This window comes from Siphateles boraxobius, unplaced genomic scaffold, assembly GCF_051911475.1.
Source record: "Siphateles boraxobius isolate OS27281-9 unplaced genomic scaffold, OSU_SipBor_1 7, whole genome shotgun sequence".
Lineage (NCBI taxonomy): Eukaryota > Metazoa > Chordata > Actinopteri > Cypriniformes > Leuciscidae > Siphateles > Siphateles boraxobius.
Window position 1 is genome coordinate 18,859,646 of NW_027509197.1, and position 16,810 is coordinate 18,876,455.

At 42.3% G+C, this 16,810-nt stretch overlaps 1 protein-coding gene and 1 non-coding gene across 3 annotated transcripts; both read right to left on the reverse strand.

The window, feature by feature from the left end:
• Positions 1–8,429: 8,429 nt before the first annotated feature.
• nabp1a (nucleic acid binding protein 1a) lies at positions 8,430–13,823 on the reverse strand. 2 transcript variants are annotated; one of them, XM_077215074.1, is made up of 6 exons: positions 12,810–13,823; positions 12,434–12,572; positions 12,066–12,137; positions 10,561–10,642; positions 10,190–10,250; positions 8,430–9,181 (listed from the first exon to the last, which is right to left on the reverse strand). In XM_077215074.1, exons 1-6 carry the CDS (start codon positions 12,901–12,903, stop codon positions 8,979–8,981), a joined length of 651 nt encoding a protein of 216 aa, XP_077071189.1. In that variant the 5' UTR covers positions 12,904–13,823; the 3' UTR covers positions 8,430–8,978. The 2 variants fall into 2 exon arrangements, with proteins under 2 accessions (XP_077071189.1, XP_077071190.1); XM_077215075.1 differs by having other exon boundaries at positions 10,208–10,250; positions 12,810–13,790.
• A 712-nt stretch (positions 13,824–14,535) lies between these two features.
• Positions 14,536–14,617, reverse strand: trnas-cga (transfer RNA serine (anticodon CGA)). The gene has a single exon. It is a non-coding gene; the product is annotated as a tRNA-Ser (tRNA).
• Positions 14,618–16,810: the final 2,193 nt, after the last annotated feature.

Genomic DNA, 16,810 nt, shown 5'->3' on the forward strand with positions numbered 1-16,810 from the left:
AAACACTTAATTCGGACTCTGGTCTTTACACTTAATCTAGAAAAGATATTATAATATATCATATGTATTACAGCAGCAAATGAAAGTCAAATTGAACGACTACAGGGACTCAAGTTCACTAATTTAACAGTTCATCTATTACCAAAATTATGTATAAAAAAATACACAGTCAAGAATAGAAAATTATTGAAAATATTTGAATCTGGAATGTCAGAATCAGACATTGTTGTTATGTAAGAAATACGCATTCTGTCAAAACCAACACATGTTGAACAATGTTCTCTAACCCGGTGAAGTTTTTCAGTTGGATTGGTGTTTATTCTCTTTAGCGTGCAGTGTGAATCATTCCGATTCAATTTCAGTATGTATGCTGAACATGCTGAATGAATGTTAAATCATTATGTATGTTACCGTCTCTGACATCATGTTGGAGCCACTCAGGCCATCATTTTCTCTCTCTTGTGAGGACACATTGAAAACATCAGGTAGTGTGGGTTCTCTTACGAGAGTACTCTCGTCTTGCATATGCTAGCTTACGCTACGGGAAAACCCCTTTTCTCGAGAATACTGAAGCCAAAAATTATCCTTGATTTTGCATTAATTTAAAACGCATTGCTGCACAGAGCAGACCTAGGCAATGCAGCTTGTGCGCCTATTGGTTGCTCTGCGGCAACTGCTGCAGCCTATCGATGGACTACGCGTCACGTCCCGCCAGAATGGGCGTGGCTTATGTCTATATAAGCCGAGTCCAGATGGGATGTTCTTTGATTTTTCACCTCTTCAGCGAAGACACCACATCGCTGAATCTCTGGAGAAACCTGCGCCGTCAGAAAAAGCCTTTTCAGTGGGACGAGCCATCTGCTTGCAGATCAGGAGTTGGCCATCCTCGCCGCTTCACCGCCGTTCCTGCTGCGCTATCCGGTGCTCATATGCTTTCTATTATTGCATTGTGTGTTCGCCCCGTGAACTCACTTCACAAAAAGAGCTGAGGCGTTGTCCCAAATGCCTCGTTTCTCCAAATGCGGCTCTTGCAGAGCCCCTCTCAGCGACGGGGGCCGCCACATCCTGTGTGTTTCCTGCCTGGGACGGACCCACGCCGACCTCGTGCTTTCCCAAGGCGGCTGCCTGGAATGCGACGCCATGGCTGTGTCGACCCTGCAGACTCGACTAGCCGCTTTCGACGTGGACCCCACTCCTCCGTCTGTCCTGTCTGGGCCGCGCCGTAAATAGCGTCGTTCACAGAGAGTTCCGGAGGCCATTCCCGTGAGCGAATGCACGCCGGTCATCTCCCTGTGTGCATCGCCGTCTGGTTCCCCCGCCTCGATGACGGGCCACCCAGCCTCCGTCTGCTGTCGTTGTGCATCTTGAGTCGGACGGGGACAACGCGGAAGAGGACAGCTGCTCTCTTGCCACTTCACAGAGCGAAGGTTGGTCAGGCTCCAATCCGGACCCCGCCCCTTCCTTGCGTGCGCCAAAGCCATGGAAGACCTCAGCCTCGATTGGCCGCTGCCCGAGAAACCCGCACCCAGCAGGCTGGACGGCCCGGTCGCCGCTCGACGCCTCAGACGAGGCCGTTCCCTTCCTGCCAGAACTGCATGAGGCCTATCTAAGAGCTGGAAGGACCCATTTTCTGCCAGGCTGCTGTCTACTGTCTTTTCGACGCTCTCCGTTGTTGACAGCGCAAAAGACAAAGGCTACCTCTTCATCCCTCCGGTTGAGGAACCGGTAGCCACTCATTTATGCCCGCCCTCTGCTGGATGGCAGTCTAAACCCGCTCTGCCCTCGAAAGCCTGCAGGACTACTTCGGCTCTCGTCGGTCGCACCTATGCCGCCGCCGGTCAGGCCGCTTCAGCGCTTCACTCTATGGCTGTGCTTCAAATTTACCAGGCCAACCTTTCCAACCAATTGTAGGAAATGTGCCCACTCCCCAGTGTTCACCCCTACACATAAGCACGGCCCGTTCAGTGTCACACACTCATTCACGGCCCACCCCAAGAAATCTGGCTCACGCCGCACGTGTTCTAAATGTAGGAAGTGTGAACCACTATGCAGTGATCACCCCTACTCACAAACACTGTCTGCCATGTGACACACCACCCGGCTCACGCCGAGGATGTTATAAATGTAGGTTATGTGCCCACCGTACAGTGTTTACCCCTACTCAAAAACACTGTTTGCCATATGACACACCACCCGGCTCATGCCGTGGATGTTATAAGTGTAGGAAAAGTGACCACTACCCAGTGTTCACCCCTACACATAAGCACGGCTCGTTTCACGACACACGCGCACTCAGATTGCGTTCAGTGTGTAGAGAGCGCGCGCCTCTCAGAGCGCGTGCCCACATGTAAACATCGCATGCTATGTGTCACACACACGCAGCGGCCAGAGCCCAGATATCATTCTTCCCCTAGCTTTAAGTGTGAAAGCATGGGAAATGATCCCGGACGTGTCACAGTGGGTACTGAACACTATAAAGCGAGGCTATTCGCTGCAGTTCGCTCGCAGACCCCCACGCTTTCGGGCCAGGGTCGAAACTACGGTAAAAACAAAACAAAAACAAAAACGAAGTAGCACATCTACTTCGTGCCGAGATAGCGAAACTGCTGGGAAAAGGAGCTATAGAAACCGTCCCACTGACACAGAGCACTTCGGGTTTCTACAGCAGATATGTCCTTGTTCCCAAAAAGGATGGCGGTCTCAGACCCATCCTAGATCTCAGACGCTTGAACAGAGCCCTCTTGCAGAGATCGTTCAAAATGCTCACGACCAGACAAATCCTCGCGCAAATTCGCCCGAGGGACTGGTTTATTTCAGTGGATCTGAAGAATGCCTATTTTCAGATTCAGATAGCGCCCCATCACAGGCCTTTCTTACGATTCGCCTTCGGGGACCAGAACTATCAGTACACCGTCCTGCCGTTCGGTCTGTCTCTAGCACCACGTACATTCACGAAGTGCAAGTGCTCGCCCCCCTGAGATTGCGGGGGTTGCGAATAACTGAACTATTTGGACGACTGGCTAATTCTAGCCCAGTCAGAGGTGGAACTGATAGCGCACAGGGCTGTATTACTCACACATTTACAAGCCTTGGGTCTCCAGGTCAACTGGACCAAGAGTTCGCTGTCTCCCAGACAGACAATCTCCTTTCTGGGAACAGACTTAGACTCTGTATCAATGACAGCGCGGCTGACGTCACAGTGCGGGCTGCAGATACAGATTCGAGCGTGGACCTCGGGCCATTTTCGCCTCAAGGTGAACCAGAGCTGTGTTACAGCACTGGACCCTGGAAGGTGACATACTGGTACCAGTCAGGTATGGACCTGGGAACGATCTCGAAACGAAAAGTAATCTCGACAGACGCCACCAACTCAGGTTGGGGCGCCCTCTACGAGGGCAGGCCTGTCTTCAGCCTGTGGGCAGCCCAGGAAGGGTGCTGACACATAAACTGTCTGGAGATGAAAGCGGTCGAGAACGCGCTGGGGCACTTTCTCCACCTACTTAAAGGGCCACAATGTCCTAGTCCGCACAGACAACATGGCGGTAGTGTCATACATAAACCGCCAGGGCGGTCTCAGATCAAGAAGCCTCCACGTGCTGGCAGAACGCCTCCTCGTGTGGTCTCAGCACAACCTGCGCTCACTGATGGCGGCACACGTGCCGGGCTGTCAAAATGTGGATCCGGACATGCTGTCCAGAGACAACGTTCCCCCAGGATAATGGTCCCTGCTTCTCAAGTGGTTCAGTTGCTATGGGACTCGTCCCGCAGAGCGGAAGTCGATCTCTTCGCGTCATCAGAGAAGGCGCACTGCCCAATATTTTTCACGAAAGACAGGGATGCGCTGGCCCACAACTGGACCAGCCTCCCCCTCTATGCATTTCCCCCGATCGCGCTGTTACCTCAGGTAATCAAGCGAATCAGGGAGAACAATTACTCTGCTCTTTGTGGCGCCACTCTGGACGAACCAGGTTTGTTTCCCAGAGTTGATGCAGTTAGTGAGCACGGCCCCGTGGCCTGTTCCAGTGAGGAAGGAGCTCCTCTCTCAGGCCTAGGGCACGATTTGGCACCCGCGCCCCGACTTATGGGCCCTGCACGTATGGGCCATCAACGGGTACCCGCTGATCTCCCAGTGAAAGTGCTAAATACAATTACACAAGCTAGGACGCTCTCTACTAGACGGCTCTATGCTTCTAAGTGGTCAGTGTTTTCCAGCTGGTGCTCAGCTCGAAACATAGACCCACAACGCTGCGGCGTTACGGAGATCCTCTCCTTCCTACGAGAGCTTCTGGATGAGCGCAGGTCCCCCTCCACGCTCAAAGTGTATGTTGCAGCCATCGCAGCATTTTTGAAACCCTTGCATGGCCAGTTACTGGGAAGGAATGATCTTATCCATTTCCTTAGAGGTGTTAGGAGACTAAACCCTCTTCGACCCTCTCTGGTTTCGGTCTGGGACCTCTCCACGGTCCTGGACGCTATGAGGGGCGGTCCCCTCGAACCGCTGCAGTCAGTGGACCTGCGGTTGCTATCTTTAAAACCGCTTTCCTCATGGCTCTTGCTTCAGTCAAGCGGTTGGGTGACCATTGAGTTTGGGCCTAACGACTCTAAAGTCGTCCTCAAACCAAGACACGGCTATTTCCCCAAAGTGCTCTCCACTCCGTTCAGAGCACAAGTCATCTCCCTGTCAGCCCTATCTGGGTCTGACGGCAAAAGCAACGTTAATCTCCTCTGCCCGGTCAGGGCGTTGAGAATATACGTTGAGCGGTCTGCTGCGTTCAGGCAGTCAGAACAGCTCTTTGTTTCGTTTGGTGGCTGCACCAAAGGGCTAGCCACCTCGAAACAGAGTCTTTCCAGGTGGATAGTTGACGCTATCATGCTGGCTTATAGGCCTAAGGGCGTTCAATGCCCCTTAAGCATCAGAGTCCATTCGACCAGAGGCGTGGCCTCTTCATGGGCCTGGTCCAGTGGGGTTTCACTCCAAGATATTTGTATGGCGGCAGGCTGGGCCTCCCCGTCTACGTTTATAAGGCTTTACAACCTGGAAGTTCCTGCACTGCAGGCTAAGCTGTTTTCATTCTAATGCCTGACTGACAGGCTATAATAGTCAGTTGCAATACAGTACAGGCCGACTTCGGTCCCTCCTGTCTGTGATTATGTGCTAAGCACTTGTTCCTATAACTGTAGGATTAGAATATATTTTAGGCCCACTACTCTTTGGTCTGAATATCACCTCACTAGTAGGGTTTCCCGGGTGCACACCCTTGGGGCCTTGTGTGGGCACTTCAGCACGCACAGCGTTTTACATTGGGTTCCCAAAGCATAAGCTAGCTTAAGCAACACGAGAGTACTCTCGTAAGAGAACGACACTCGGTTACTGACGTAACCTCGGTTCTCTCTAGATGAGGGAACGAGTGTTGCGTAACCCTGCCGTGCTTGTGCTACGTTCTGGTTTCGCTTCATTGTGAAAATCAAAGAACATCCTATCTGGACTCGGCTTATATATTCACATAAGCCACGCCCATTCTGGCAGGACGTGACGCGCCCTCATTGGTGCTTACCTCACGAATAGTCCATCGATAGGCTGCAGCAGTTGCCGCAGAGCAACCAATCAGCGCGCGAGCTGCATTGCCTAGGTCTGCTCTGTTCAGCAATGCGTTTTAAATGAATGCAAAATTAAGGATAATTTTTGTCTTCAGTATTCTAGCTTACGCAACACTCGTTCCCTCATCTAGATAGAACCGAGGTTACGTTAGTAACCGAGTGCTACTGCCGTGTATTGTGCACGTTATTTTTTTGACAGACATTGATGTGATGTATGATCCAATGGATCATAAGGTAAGACGTAATTTGTTAGTTAAAGGTGCTCTAAGCGATGTCAGTTGACGTCACTTCTTGTTGATGTTTAAAGTATTATCAAAAGGCTTGTTCTACTTAAACCGATCGGCCTGTGCAGTGCTGGTTCATGACATCAAAGTACCGCGAGAGTGAATAGAAAGTAGACAACTTCTTATGCTTTTGAAGTGCTCTCGCGGTACTTTGATGTCATAAACCGATCAGTCTGTGCAGCGCCAGTTCAAGTCGAACAAGCCTAAACCAAACGGAGGCTAGCTAGACCCGCTCCCTCCTCCTCACCCCCAAATCCTTCTTGTCGGTTATTGGCTGGAACGGTTTGTTATGTTTCGTGTTAGTGGTTGTTCCAGTTTTTTGCTTGTGGAGCCTGGGGTGTCTGCAGAGACCCCGTTTTTGACAGTGTGTTCAGGGGACAGGCAGCTAGCGGATAGTGAGGAGATGTTTGCTATATGTGACAAAAAATGTTTTGGCCTAAATAACGCGTGACATCGTTTAGAGCACATTTAATGTTGTGATGGGAAAAAAAAGTCTACATTTGGGAATAATTAGGTTATTATTCTTTTAATTAATTATTCCTCAGCTACTGTATATTATTTTTATTTTGAGTGCACATTTAATGGGTAATATTCAATTATGCTTACTTGTGATATATTTTTGTTGCTTTCGCAGTTCTGTAAAAGTTAATTTAATGATTGTAAGGGTTTTAGTGCCATCATTTGGGTTTATACTGTGTCTTTCCTTGTTCATCACAATTGTGATGGCATGTTCTGCTCAAAGGTGTATATAATTATACAAAGGTTTATTAGGCCAGTACAGTTTAACCACCCCTTGATGATGTCATTCAGAGAAATACTGATGTCAGATCTGGAACATTTAGGAGATTTAGTGTTTGAGGAAGGAACCTTCTAGTATGGCTTAAACATGCTAGATTACACATACTCTATGCATTGAATATGCATACAGGAGTAACTACAAGTACAGACAGCAAAAGGAATTCTAATTTCACAAGTTTCTGACTGAGATTGATTTCAGGAATGTTTTTATGAGGTTTAAGTTTTTAAGAATTTTGATGAACATGTTTTGAAATCATTCACACACGTTTGTGCTTGACTGGGCTGATGATAAAGCCTAAGCATTCCTGATCTTATCTGCTGGTAACCAAAGTATTCAATTTTTAAGATTCACAATTTACATAAAATAATATAGCCTCACATTATGACACAATACTATTAAAAAAATAAAAAATAAATGGTATAGCTTGTAATCAGTTATCAATTCTATACTGCATTGACGTTTTCATGTTTAAAGGATAATGATGTTTCAAGTTCACAGAAAATCTGAGCATGATCAGTACATGCTTCGATCATTTTCACAAACATTAATGAATAAACATTTTAAATAATCCAGCTATTTTTCCTGACAACACACCCCTGGCTAATATTCGTATATATGCATGCAAACTTACAACAAAGACAAAACTATGGATTAAAAGCAATGCTAATAAAATTAAATATTACTTTTAAATGATGGTATTAGACCATGTCTTAATACACTAAATCATATATTGTACAATTTGTATGCAAGGGATTCAACTGATCCGGCATACTGGAAGCAAAAACACTCATTAACATACTAGCACGATGCATACTGACACAAGTTATTCCAGAAAAGAAAGTGGGGTTCTTTTCAATTGGTGGGTCGTTAGTCGTGTGTCAGCTGAAAAGGATTTGCAGGTATGTTTATTCTATTCATTAGGAGGAGTTTCCATGTGTCTGTAATAGTACATGTTAGTAATGTGCATTTACCATGGTAACTCGTTTCCGTAAGCACAAAATACCACTTTATTTTCACTTTGTGTAGTACTTTTGTATATTTTTAAATGTTTAAAAAACTTATGAATGCTATTTAATAGCCTTACCTCTTCATCAGTATTAATGAGTGAGACTGTACTTGTGTGTCAACTATTTTTGTGGAATATATTTGCTTGTTTTAAAAAAATAAATTAAAATTGAATAGGCCAATTATGTATATATATATGTGGGTTATTATATATGGATTAGGTCAAATTCATTAAAAAAAAAGGATCACAGCTTGATGACCATGGAAAATATGGGCCCCATGGTCAAACCAGTTGAGAAGCACTGATCTGCACTACAAACTGGGAAAACTTAAATCTGTCAGGATCTAACTTATTAGCTTAACTTACCAGGAGCACTACGCACTCCGATCATGGAATCTGCAGATAAAGCAGCTTAAAATGTTAACAGGCAAACAAGAAAACAACACTTTGGCTATTTGTATTAGCACCTTTCATGCAGCAAATGTTAAAGAATATTAAAACTTTTAGGCTAATAGAAATACATATTTGGCTGAATAACAAGTATCCCTAAATTGATATGCATTTTATATACATTAAATATCTATATAGCAAAACGAACACAGTGATGTTACAGTATATGAGAGAAAACAGAATTTTTCAGTTTAGTCAAATTGATTGCACAATATAAAAGGCAACAATCTCATTCAATGTAAATGGCACTAAAAAGATAAAATGGAACAAATTACAACAATAACCACAGGGATCAATTTCCTAACATTTTGTTCATTTATTCCTAATTAAATAATCCTAAGTGTCCAATCAAACTATCACCTTTTCTTTCACACGGTCACTTCTGGCAATTTTGTTTTTTTGTTTGGCCAAGGAGGGGAAGAACCCATTTAGTCATCGGTAATTTTTTTGAAATTCATTCCTCAATTTGCAACAGCAAAAAAATCATTCCTGAATCACATGACAACGCATTCACTATAACTTAAGAGAAGAAAGTGCATCAAGTGTTCAAGTAGGGTGTATAGTTTAACAACACATTTAGGGAAAGGAAATAAATGGTGGGCCACTGAACCGGCACTTAACGGGCAGAGGGTATACCAACCTTTAACTGTAACAAGTTGAATTCTAACCTTTTGAGATAATACTACGCAAGTATTGGCAAAATTACAAAGCAAAAGCACAGGTGGCAAAACAGTAGCATTAAACCTCGTATACTTTGATTGGCAGTATTGTTTTGTATTATAAGGGTGGTTTGTGGAAGGATTTTAGGGAGGAGTGGGAACATGGAAGTGGTTTTGCAGTCTCATCTCTTTGAAGCCCTTCTTGGGTCCCTGCCATTGCTAATGGTGACTGTGGGTTTGGGGGGAGCAGGGGGTCCCCCTGCAGTTATTGGGGGTGGTCCATTGCCTGGAACACGCCCGTTTGGTCTTCCTGGAGCACCAAAGTTGGGATCCCGAGGCACAGGTGCAGCACTGTTATTGGAAAATACTGGCCCATTACCATTTCCTGTTGGGCAAACAAATAAATCAATAGGTGGCAGACTTAGGGCGCTTTCACACTTGGTTCGATTGCCTGTTCCGAACCAGAGTTCGAATGCTCCCCCCTCCCCCTGCCCCCGATGGACTGTTCACATTATATTATTTGTATCCGAACCGTGGTACGCTTGCGTCATCAAGCTGCAGCTGGCACGTAGTCGTGTTGCTTGGTAACCGGCGCCGCTATGAATGAAAAGCCGTCAAAATGGATAGAATTGATTGCTTCACATTTGTTCTTTTTTTAACCTTTGATTTTGTTTTCAAAGAAAACATACAGAAACACACTTGCGTCTGTCTGCCGCAAAAGTACTAAAATCGTTCCAAAGACAGCTGGCTGTCAGTCGAAGACAATTTTTGCGGAGGCAAGCATTAATCATCTCTCTGCTTGCAGTGTGTCAATCCCGCTTTCCGTCAAGGTAAGTGTATACAAACACACACACACAGACGACTGTCCTGTCGACCAGATTATACGTCATCAATAGCGGTTCACTTCCGCGGTTTGGTTCGTTTGCGTTCATATCAGCAGCGAACCGTACTGGAGTTCACATGAACCGTACCCTAGACCACCTTTTTAAGCTGACCCGAGTACGGTTTGCGGGTGCGCACCAGAGTTCGGAAGACAGCGTTCACATCATCCAAACGAACCGAACTCTGACGTCATTCGAACCCGGGTGCGCACCAAAAGTGCTAATGTGAAAGCCCCCTTAATTATATCAGAGACATACAAAACACCTTACTGAGGGACCAGAAAAAGCTATTACTTTGTGTCATTAAGCAGACATTTATCAAAAGCAAATTTACAGTATGCTAACGGTAAGAACAAACAAGAACAGGATCTCAGTAACTCCAATTTCAGAGACTGACCCTGCAACCTTCGTTAGCAGCCCAGATTCCAAACCATTAATCCACCACCACAAAATCAGCATCCGTCACCTTAGTAGGACAGATTATGAAAAGTACTAGTCATACATTTACTCACCTGTCTGCACAGGAGTACCTGCATTTTGATTCGGTGGAGAATTTCCACGCTGTTCTTTACCCTATTGAGAGAACGAGAGATAAGACACCAATGTGTTGACTTTGTGCATAACAGGAGCTTTGCTAGTTAGGCTAGTTTAATGGCTTGGTATTTGAATGCACAGAATTAAAAACAATGTTTGCTTCTGCATAAATAACTTCAACATTCCAAATTATATTCTAAACAAAGACTATGAAATTAGTGAAAAAACAAGCCAATTTTTTTACATTATAACTGAAGCAAATTTAGACATGCAACTGATTGAAGGGAAGTATACTCATTGTCACACTGAGGTGCCACTTTGCATAAAAATGAACATTGATTGGACTCACCGTCTTATGCTGGTTAGCTTGTCCTAGCAGCTCTGGATTTGGCTCACTGAAATTAGGAACCTCAGAATACACCATACAGAACCTGTGAAAGACAATGTACTATAAAAGGCTGCTTCTATTGATATCAACATGCCACTGAAGTAAAATGAATGCCCCCCCCCCCCCCCCCTTTTAAACGTTTATGCATTTACTAAATGCATAAAAGTTTTTTGTTTTTTTTATTAACTCATTTTACTTCATGATGTTGATGTCAATAATCCATGGCTGATAATCCATATTATGCAAATGCATTGTGATAATATATAAGTGACATCCAATGATATAATAGCCATTTCTCAATGTCAAGGATACTTCCTTGGCAGGATTGATCCTTCCAAGTAATTTCCTTCAGAGGCTAGGCGAGGCTCCTCTTTAGCATTCGGAGAACACGTAAATGGAACAGGCTAGCAAGTGCACGTCATTGCGTCATTACGTCAGTGAAAAGGTCCGCTTTTGGCGCTGCAAAAATTCAAAAAGATCAAAAAGTTGTGATGTACACTACCGTTCAAAAGTTTGGGGCCAGTACGATTCCGCTAACGTCTGACATTTTTTATTTTTTGAACAAGATAGCAAAGCTGGCGCATAGGATTGTGGGTGATTTGAGAGCGCGAAGGCTACACATATGCATCCTTTCCTGTGTATGGGATATTTTTCGAACGAAGGACTCAGTCCTTGGTTGAAATTCTGAGGATCCTCGACATTGGAACAGTCCTTCGATGGATGTCGATGACGTAGCATCCTCGAAATAACAGCTTCCGAGGATCCTTCCTTGACATTGAGAAACACCTAAAGGCTAACAAATGATGGCTGAAATTAACACTGTTACAACACCTTTTACCAAGTACATTTGCTAGAATTCTTTTTGGTCAGTCATAACATTTTACAGCAATCTCACTCACGTAGAGCAATTTCTTGAGAATTAAATAATTTAGAGCCAAGCATAAAAGCCAAACTTAAATTCCACTGTAGACCAGGGGTGTCTAAACAAGCTCCTAGAAAGCCAATTTCCTGCAGATTTTAGCTCCAACCTGCTCAAATGCACCTACCTGGAGGTTTCTTTATCCTGAAGACCTGATTAGCTGGTTGGGTAATAAACACTACAGGAAAGTGGCCTTCCGTGAACAGTATTGGACATCCTGCTATATATATAGCCTACATTTCAATGAAATTTACAGGCTTGAAAATATAATGTGTATATATATATATATATATATATATATATATATATATATATATATATATATATACATATATATAATCCTGACTTCACCATTAAACTATTTTAGGCAGTTACTAAACCAAAGCATTTAAGAAACAGAATTCATGAATCTATTCACCGATTAATGTGCCAGTAGATTTCGAACCATAACATGAGGGCAAATTTCCATGGTTATTGCCATATGCTGATAATACACTAAATGAAAATGGTAGATGATTATATAGTGAGAGTCAATATTAATACTCACTCTCCAATTTTTTGTAAGTCTCCTCCTCTTCCAGTGTACAATGTAAGGCACCCCTTCCACATTGAAGCATACCTAAAATATATTTCCAAAGTTGAAAGACGTCACCTGTACTTGAAACAACATTTATGAGCCTTAAAACAAATATTTGTAGTCTGCACGTTTTTATATCACATACATGCTTGTCAGTTACATTCATTTCACATGCATCCTTGTTATACAGTCTTGCAGGATACTCAAAGCAGTTTAGATCAGTTTGGAAGAGAAATGTGTCCATTTACCGAACATTTGACCGACAGACCAATAGCCATACAGTGTTTAAAGCGTCAAAGGTCTGACTAAAACACAAAGATACAGTATGTGTCTCGTACCCTCTCGTAAGGCGGATGATGTCCCCGGGCTGTATTAGGCTGCCCAGCTCATCCCACACAGAGATGGCGATGCTGCCGCTCTTATCCGCCACTCTGCACGAGCGCACCTCGTGCCCGTCCTTTGTCTTCGTCACCCGACCTGCGCGTGCACAGCAAAGTTCAGTAAAATCTCAACCGTTACAAAACTACTGAAAACACACAGGCAATTGCGATACATGATGGGTGATAACTCAAAGCTGCAAGAACACGGCAAAATAACTTCGACGTCGAGCGCGACGTTAGACATGTTATTCATGAATGTTAGCTGTGAGAAATTAGCTCTAACTGTTACTTGTGCTAAAATGCTCATGAGGGACACAGCAGTGAATCCACTTACCGATTTCCAAAACTATAAAGACGATATTAAGGTTTTTAGATCCGGCCTTTACATCTTTAATCAAGATCACACCTTCGTTGGAGATATTCGACATTTCTGAGAGCTGTGGTGAAAGCTAGCACACCGGCTAGCCAAACCACAGCTGTGTTGGAGGATTTCTTGATCTAAAGCTAAATCTGTGCTCTGAGTGGGATGTTTTATTTGCCAAATAAACTTTATTTGGCGAATAAACTTTGTATGCAAAACACTTTTTGGAAAGGCAGAGGTGTTTCTAACGTAACATTTGATGCAGTTTTTCCACACTTGCCCAAAAAGCTAAAGGAATGAAAGTAAAAGCAGGAAATATTTCCTCATAGACGATTATAACCAACTTACTCGTTAAAAAACACTCAATTCGTTTTCCAGAAAGATATTTTAGACTTCATCCTGCCGTAAACCTGGAACAACTACGACTCAAGACTTGGCTTCAAGTCGTCACTGCTCAAAATGTTTAGTATCTAGATTAATTTATAACGTTACTGAGTCACTTTTTTTGCTGTTATTAGTTTAACTTACAGTCTATTCACGACGTCTATTAAACAAACAGATGTTAAAATCTGTTTTCTTCACATATGCCGGTTATATTGCGGGTTGTGTTTAAAACAGTGTCAGTGAGTTCAGTCACACACACTGCCGGTCAATCTGAACACCATCGCGTCTCTTCATGTCACCTTCCACTCGAAAATCATTCATTTGGCGTCTAATCGACATTTAAAATGTTAAAGCGACGAGACAGTCAGTCAATTTAAAAAACGATTTCAGCCGAAATAACTATAACTGCCTAACTTGTACGTTATGACCAGTTCGAAACTTCCTGATGGCCGTTTAAATTGTTATAATTATAGTATGTTTTCTTTTCTACTTGTGAAGTACTGCAATTTTACCAAGAAACAGAATAAAAAAAATACTTTCGCAAAAGAGGGGAAATCTCTATTTCACAGTGCTAACTGTCTCTCCCTCACTAACAAAGCGTCTGATCTGCGCAACTGTGTGTTCGGTTCTTTAAACTCTACCGGATGTACCATCGCACTGTTTCGCGGGGGTGTTCACAGATGCGTTATTGTTGTTAAATACACACATTCTATTTTAATACACGCACATTTGTTTGAACATACATCACAAATAATTCAGCATATGCTGTCCAGTATCATGGATATTACACGGAAACGAAAGCTTGAGAGACCCAAGTGTTGGTTTTTAAAGTGTTGTTACATTGAGCTCAATCTGATTGGACACCGTGAAGAAAAGGTGTCCACATGTCATGGATTGGAAATATAACCACACTCCATTTCCTCTTACGATTTTCGACGTTGTGTAATATGATTTGATTACACGCTTCAAAATATTTTAAAAAAAAATTAAAAAATTAAAAAATAGTATATATATATATATATATATATATATATATATATATATATATATATATATATATATATATATATATATATCTATCCATGAGGAGTTGATGTTTACATCAATAAATAAATGTTAAAGACTATGTAGACAAGTACATAACATTTGCTGTGTCACAACGATCTTCTTTCGAATATAAATTTGAAAACACGACCGGTTGACTAGCTAGTCAAATTATGATTGTTTTAGTTTACATCCTACATGTTTTGCAGGGGTTTCGCAACAATGATTCACTGCAGTGAAGTATCGCGCTCACACATGCAAAAGGAAAAGCCGTCACGAACAGGATTCGAACCTGTGCGGGGAAACCCCATTGGATTTCGAGTCCAACGCCTTAACCTCTCGGCCACCGTGACGCCATTTTTATTCTTTGCACTGACGATATAAAACCATACTTTTCATCACATTAAATAGTTCATTACCTGTACCTGTATTTTGGCCTATATGGATTACTTAAAAATAAAATACTACCTAACATTTTTCGTCTCGATTTAAAACTTTTTAAACAGTTAACTTAACCTGCTGTTTAAAAATCTATCAAAATCTATTTATTACTACTATTAGCACATAGCACATAGACATTATAGGACGTCTTCAAATAAACTCTCATGGTGTGAAAATAGCTATTAGAGCAAAAATTATTACAGAAATGTAATGAAAAGCAGACTTACAATTGTTTTTAGGGAATTAGAATACTATTTATACGATTTTTATTTATTTATTTATTTATTTATTTATTTAATTTTTTGCCAAATAGTGATCTGATTGTTCTCTGAGTAACGAAATAACATAACATATTCAATAACTATATTTCATTTTACGGGTTTATGTTTGATAATCGCCATGAAGCAGATGAAGTAGTACTTACGGTATTTGGCCACACGGTGGAGACAACATCATACATTACTGTAAATCCCTTAAAACCTTAAAAGTTCAGTTCCAAAAACCAGCTAAGGTGGCTGCTGTGAAGATAACAACAACAATAATAATACAGTAAATGTGGATGTGAATCCCTTGTTTTGTTTCGCTCCTAAACATTTTCATTTGAATGAAAATCTTAGCAATATTTTTCAAATGTATTATTTAAAAGTCGACAGATTTACAGTTAAAACCCCACCCTGTTAGCAAACGCCCTTCATCTCCACAGTGTATATACACTATATAACCTGTACCTTTTGTACAAAGTAATCTCTGTTAGGGAATGAAAAAACTTACATAAAGTGTAATTTCTTCTCTTTATGGCACATTTAATCTCAAACTACAATCTCCTCTTACATCTCCGTACCCTCTTACATATTTCACACTGTCTTTGTTACCGGTTCCTCAATAATCACTCAACTTGGAGAGATATACAGTGTATGCTACATGTAACCTGACTCCTCAGTCTACCTGGGAGCCAGAGAGATATTTGACTATTGTTATTGATTTTTGACTACTTGCCAAACTCACATGTGGTTTATGTTGAAAACTAAACAGTGAAGTTTTCTGTCTATAACGACTTTTCATCTTACCACATATTTTACATTTACTGAAAGAACACAGGATTTGAGACACTCAAAATCTCTACTGATTTGGACGTTGCATTAATAAATGCTTATGGTTTGTATAATGGTGTTCATTGTTGTGGACAAAATCCACAAAACTCAAACTAAGCTGGTCCTGAAGTTGTTTTATTCATGCTGAGCATCACTGCCGGGTTTCTTGACGCAAAACCAGCATGAGGTTTGTGTCCAAGAGGGGCCGTGAAAAGGCCTGTTACGGCAGCACACCTGTAGTACATGCGGGTACTCCATACCTCAGCCAACCCGTGGAAACTATAGCCATCAATCCGTTTCCACCTCTTCTTTTTCCAGTCAGTGGAAAATGAACTGCAGAGAAGCTATCCATCATCAGAACCAGGAATGCACCTTCTTCACCTGGTGTGTGTGTGTGTGTGTGTGTGTGTGTGTGTGTGTGTGTGTGTGTGTGTGTGTGTGTGTGTGTGTGTGTGTGTGTGTGTGTGTGTGTGTGTGTGTGTGTGTGTGTGTCAGAGGCTGTGCGTATACTGAATAGTTTAGTGTGAGATAGATGTGACTGTCCAGAGAAACGATGAAAAGCTCATGGTACTTGGGTATTATTACTCAAGTATCATTTAGATGGAAGTGAATCAATCAAAACTAACTTTAGCTGGAAAAAACATTTTTCAAGAACCACTATAAAACTAAACCAATCTCTGTTACCTTAAATTATATGTTTATCTCTGTAAAGGTGCTTTGAAACAATCTACATTGTTAAAAGCGCTATGTAAATGAGGATGACTGGACTTGACTTGACTATTAGGCAGAAGTCTATCAGCATTGTTTTCTTAACAGGTCTAACTTATTTAATCACTGAATTGTCTGAAAAATGTTAGCGTGGAGAAAATTATTTATTATATAAGACGTTATTACATCAGCAGTATGGAATGTTTGACAACACACAAATACTTCTGTTTCACTGTGTATTCATTAGGTTGTGCGTGTGTGTGTCTGTGCCCTTGCCGTGCACTACAGCAGTAATTGGAGAGTTGT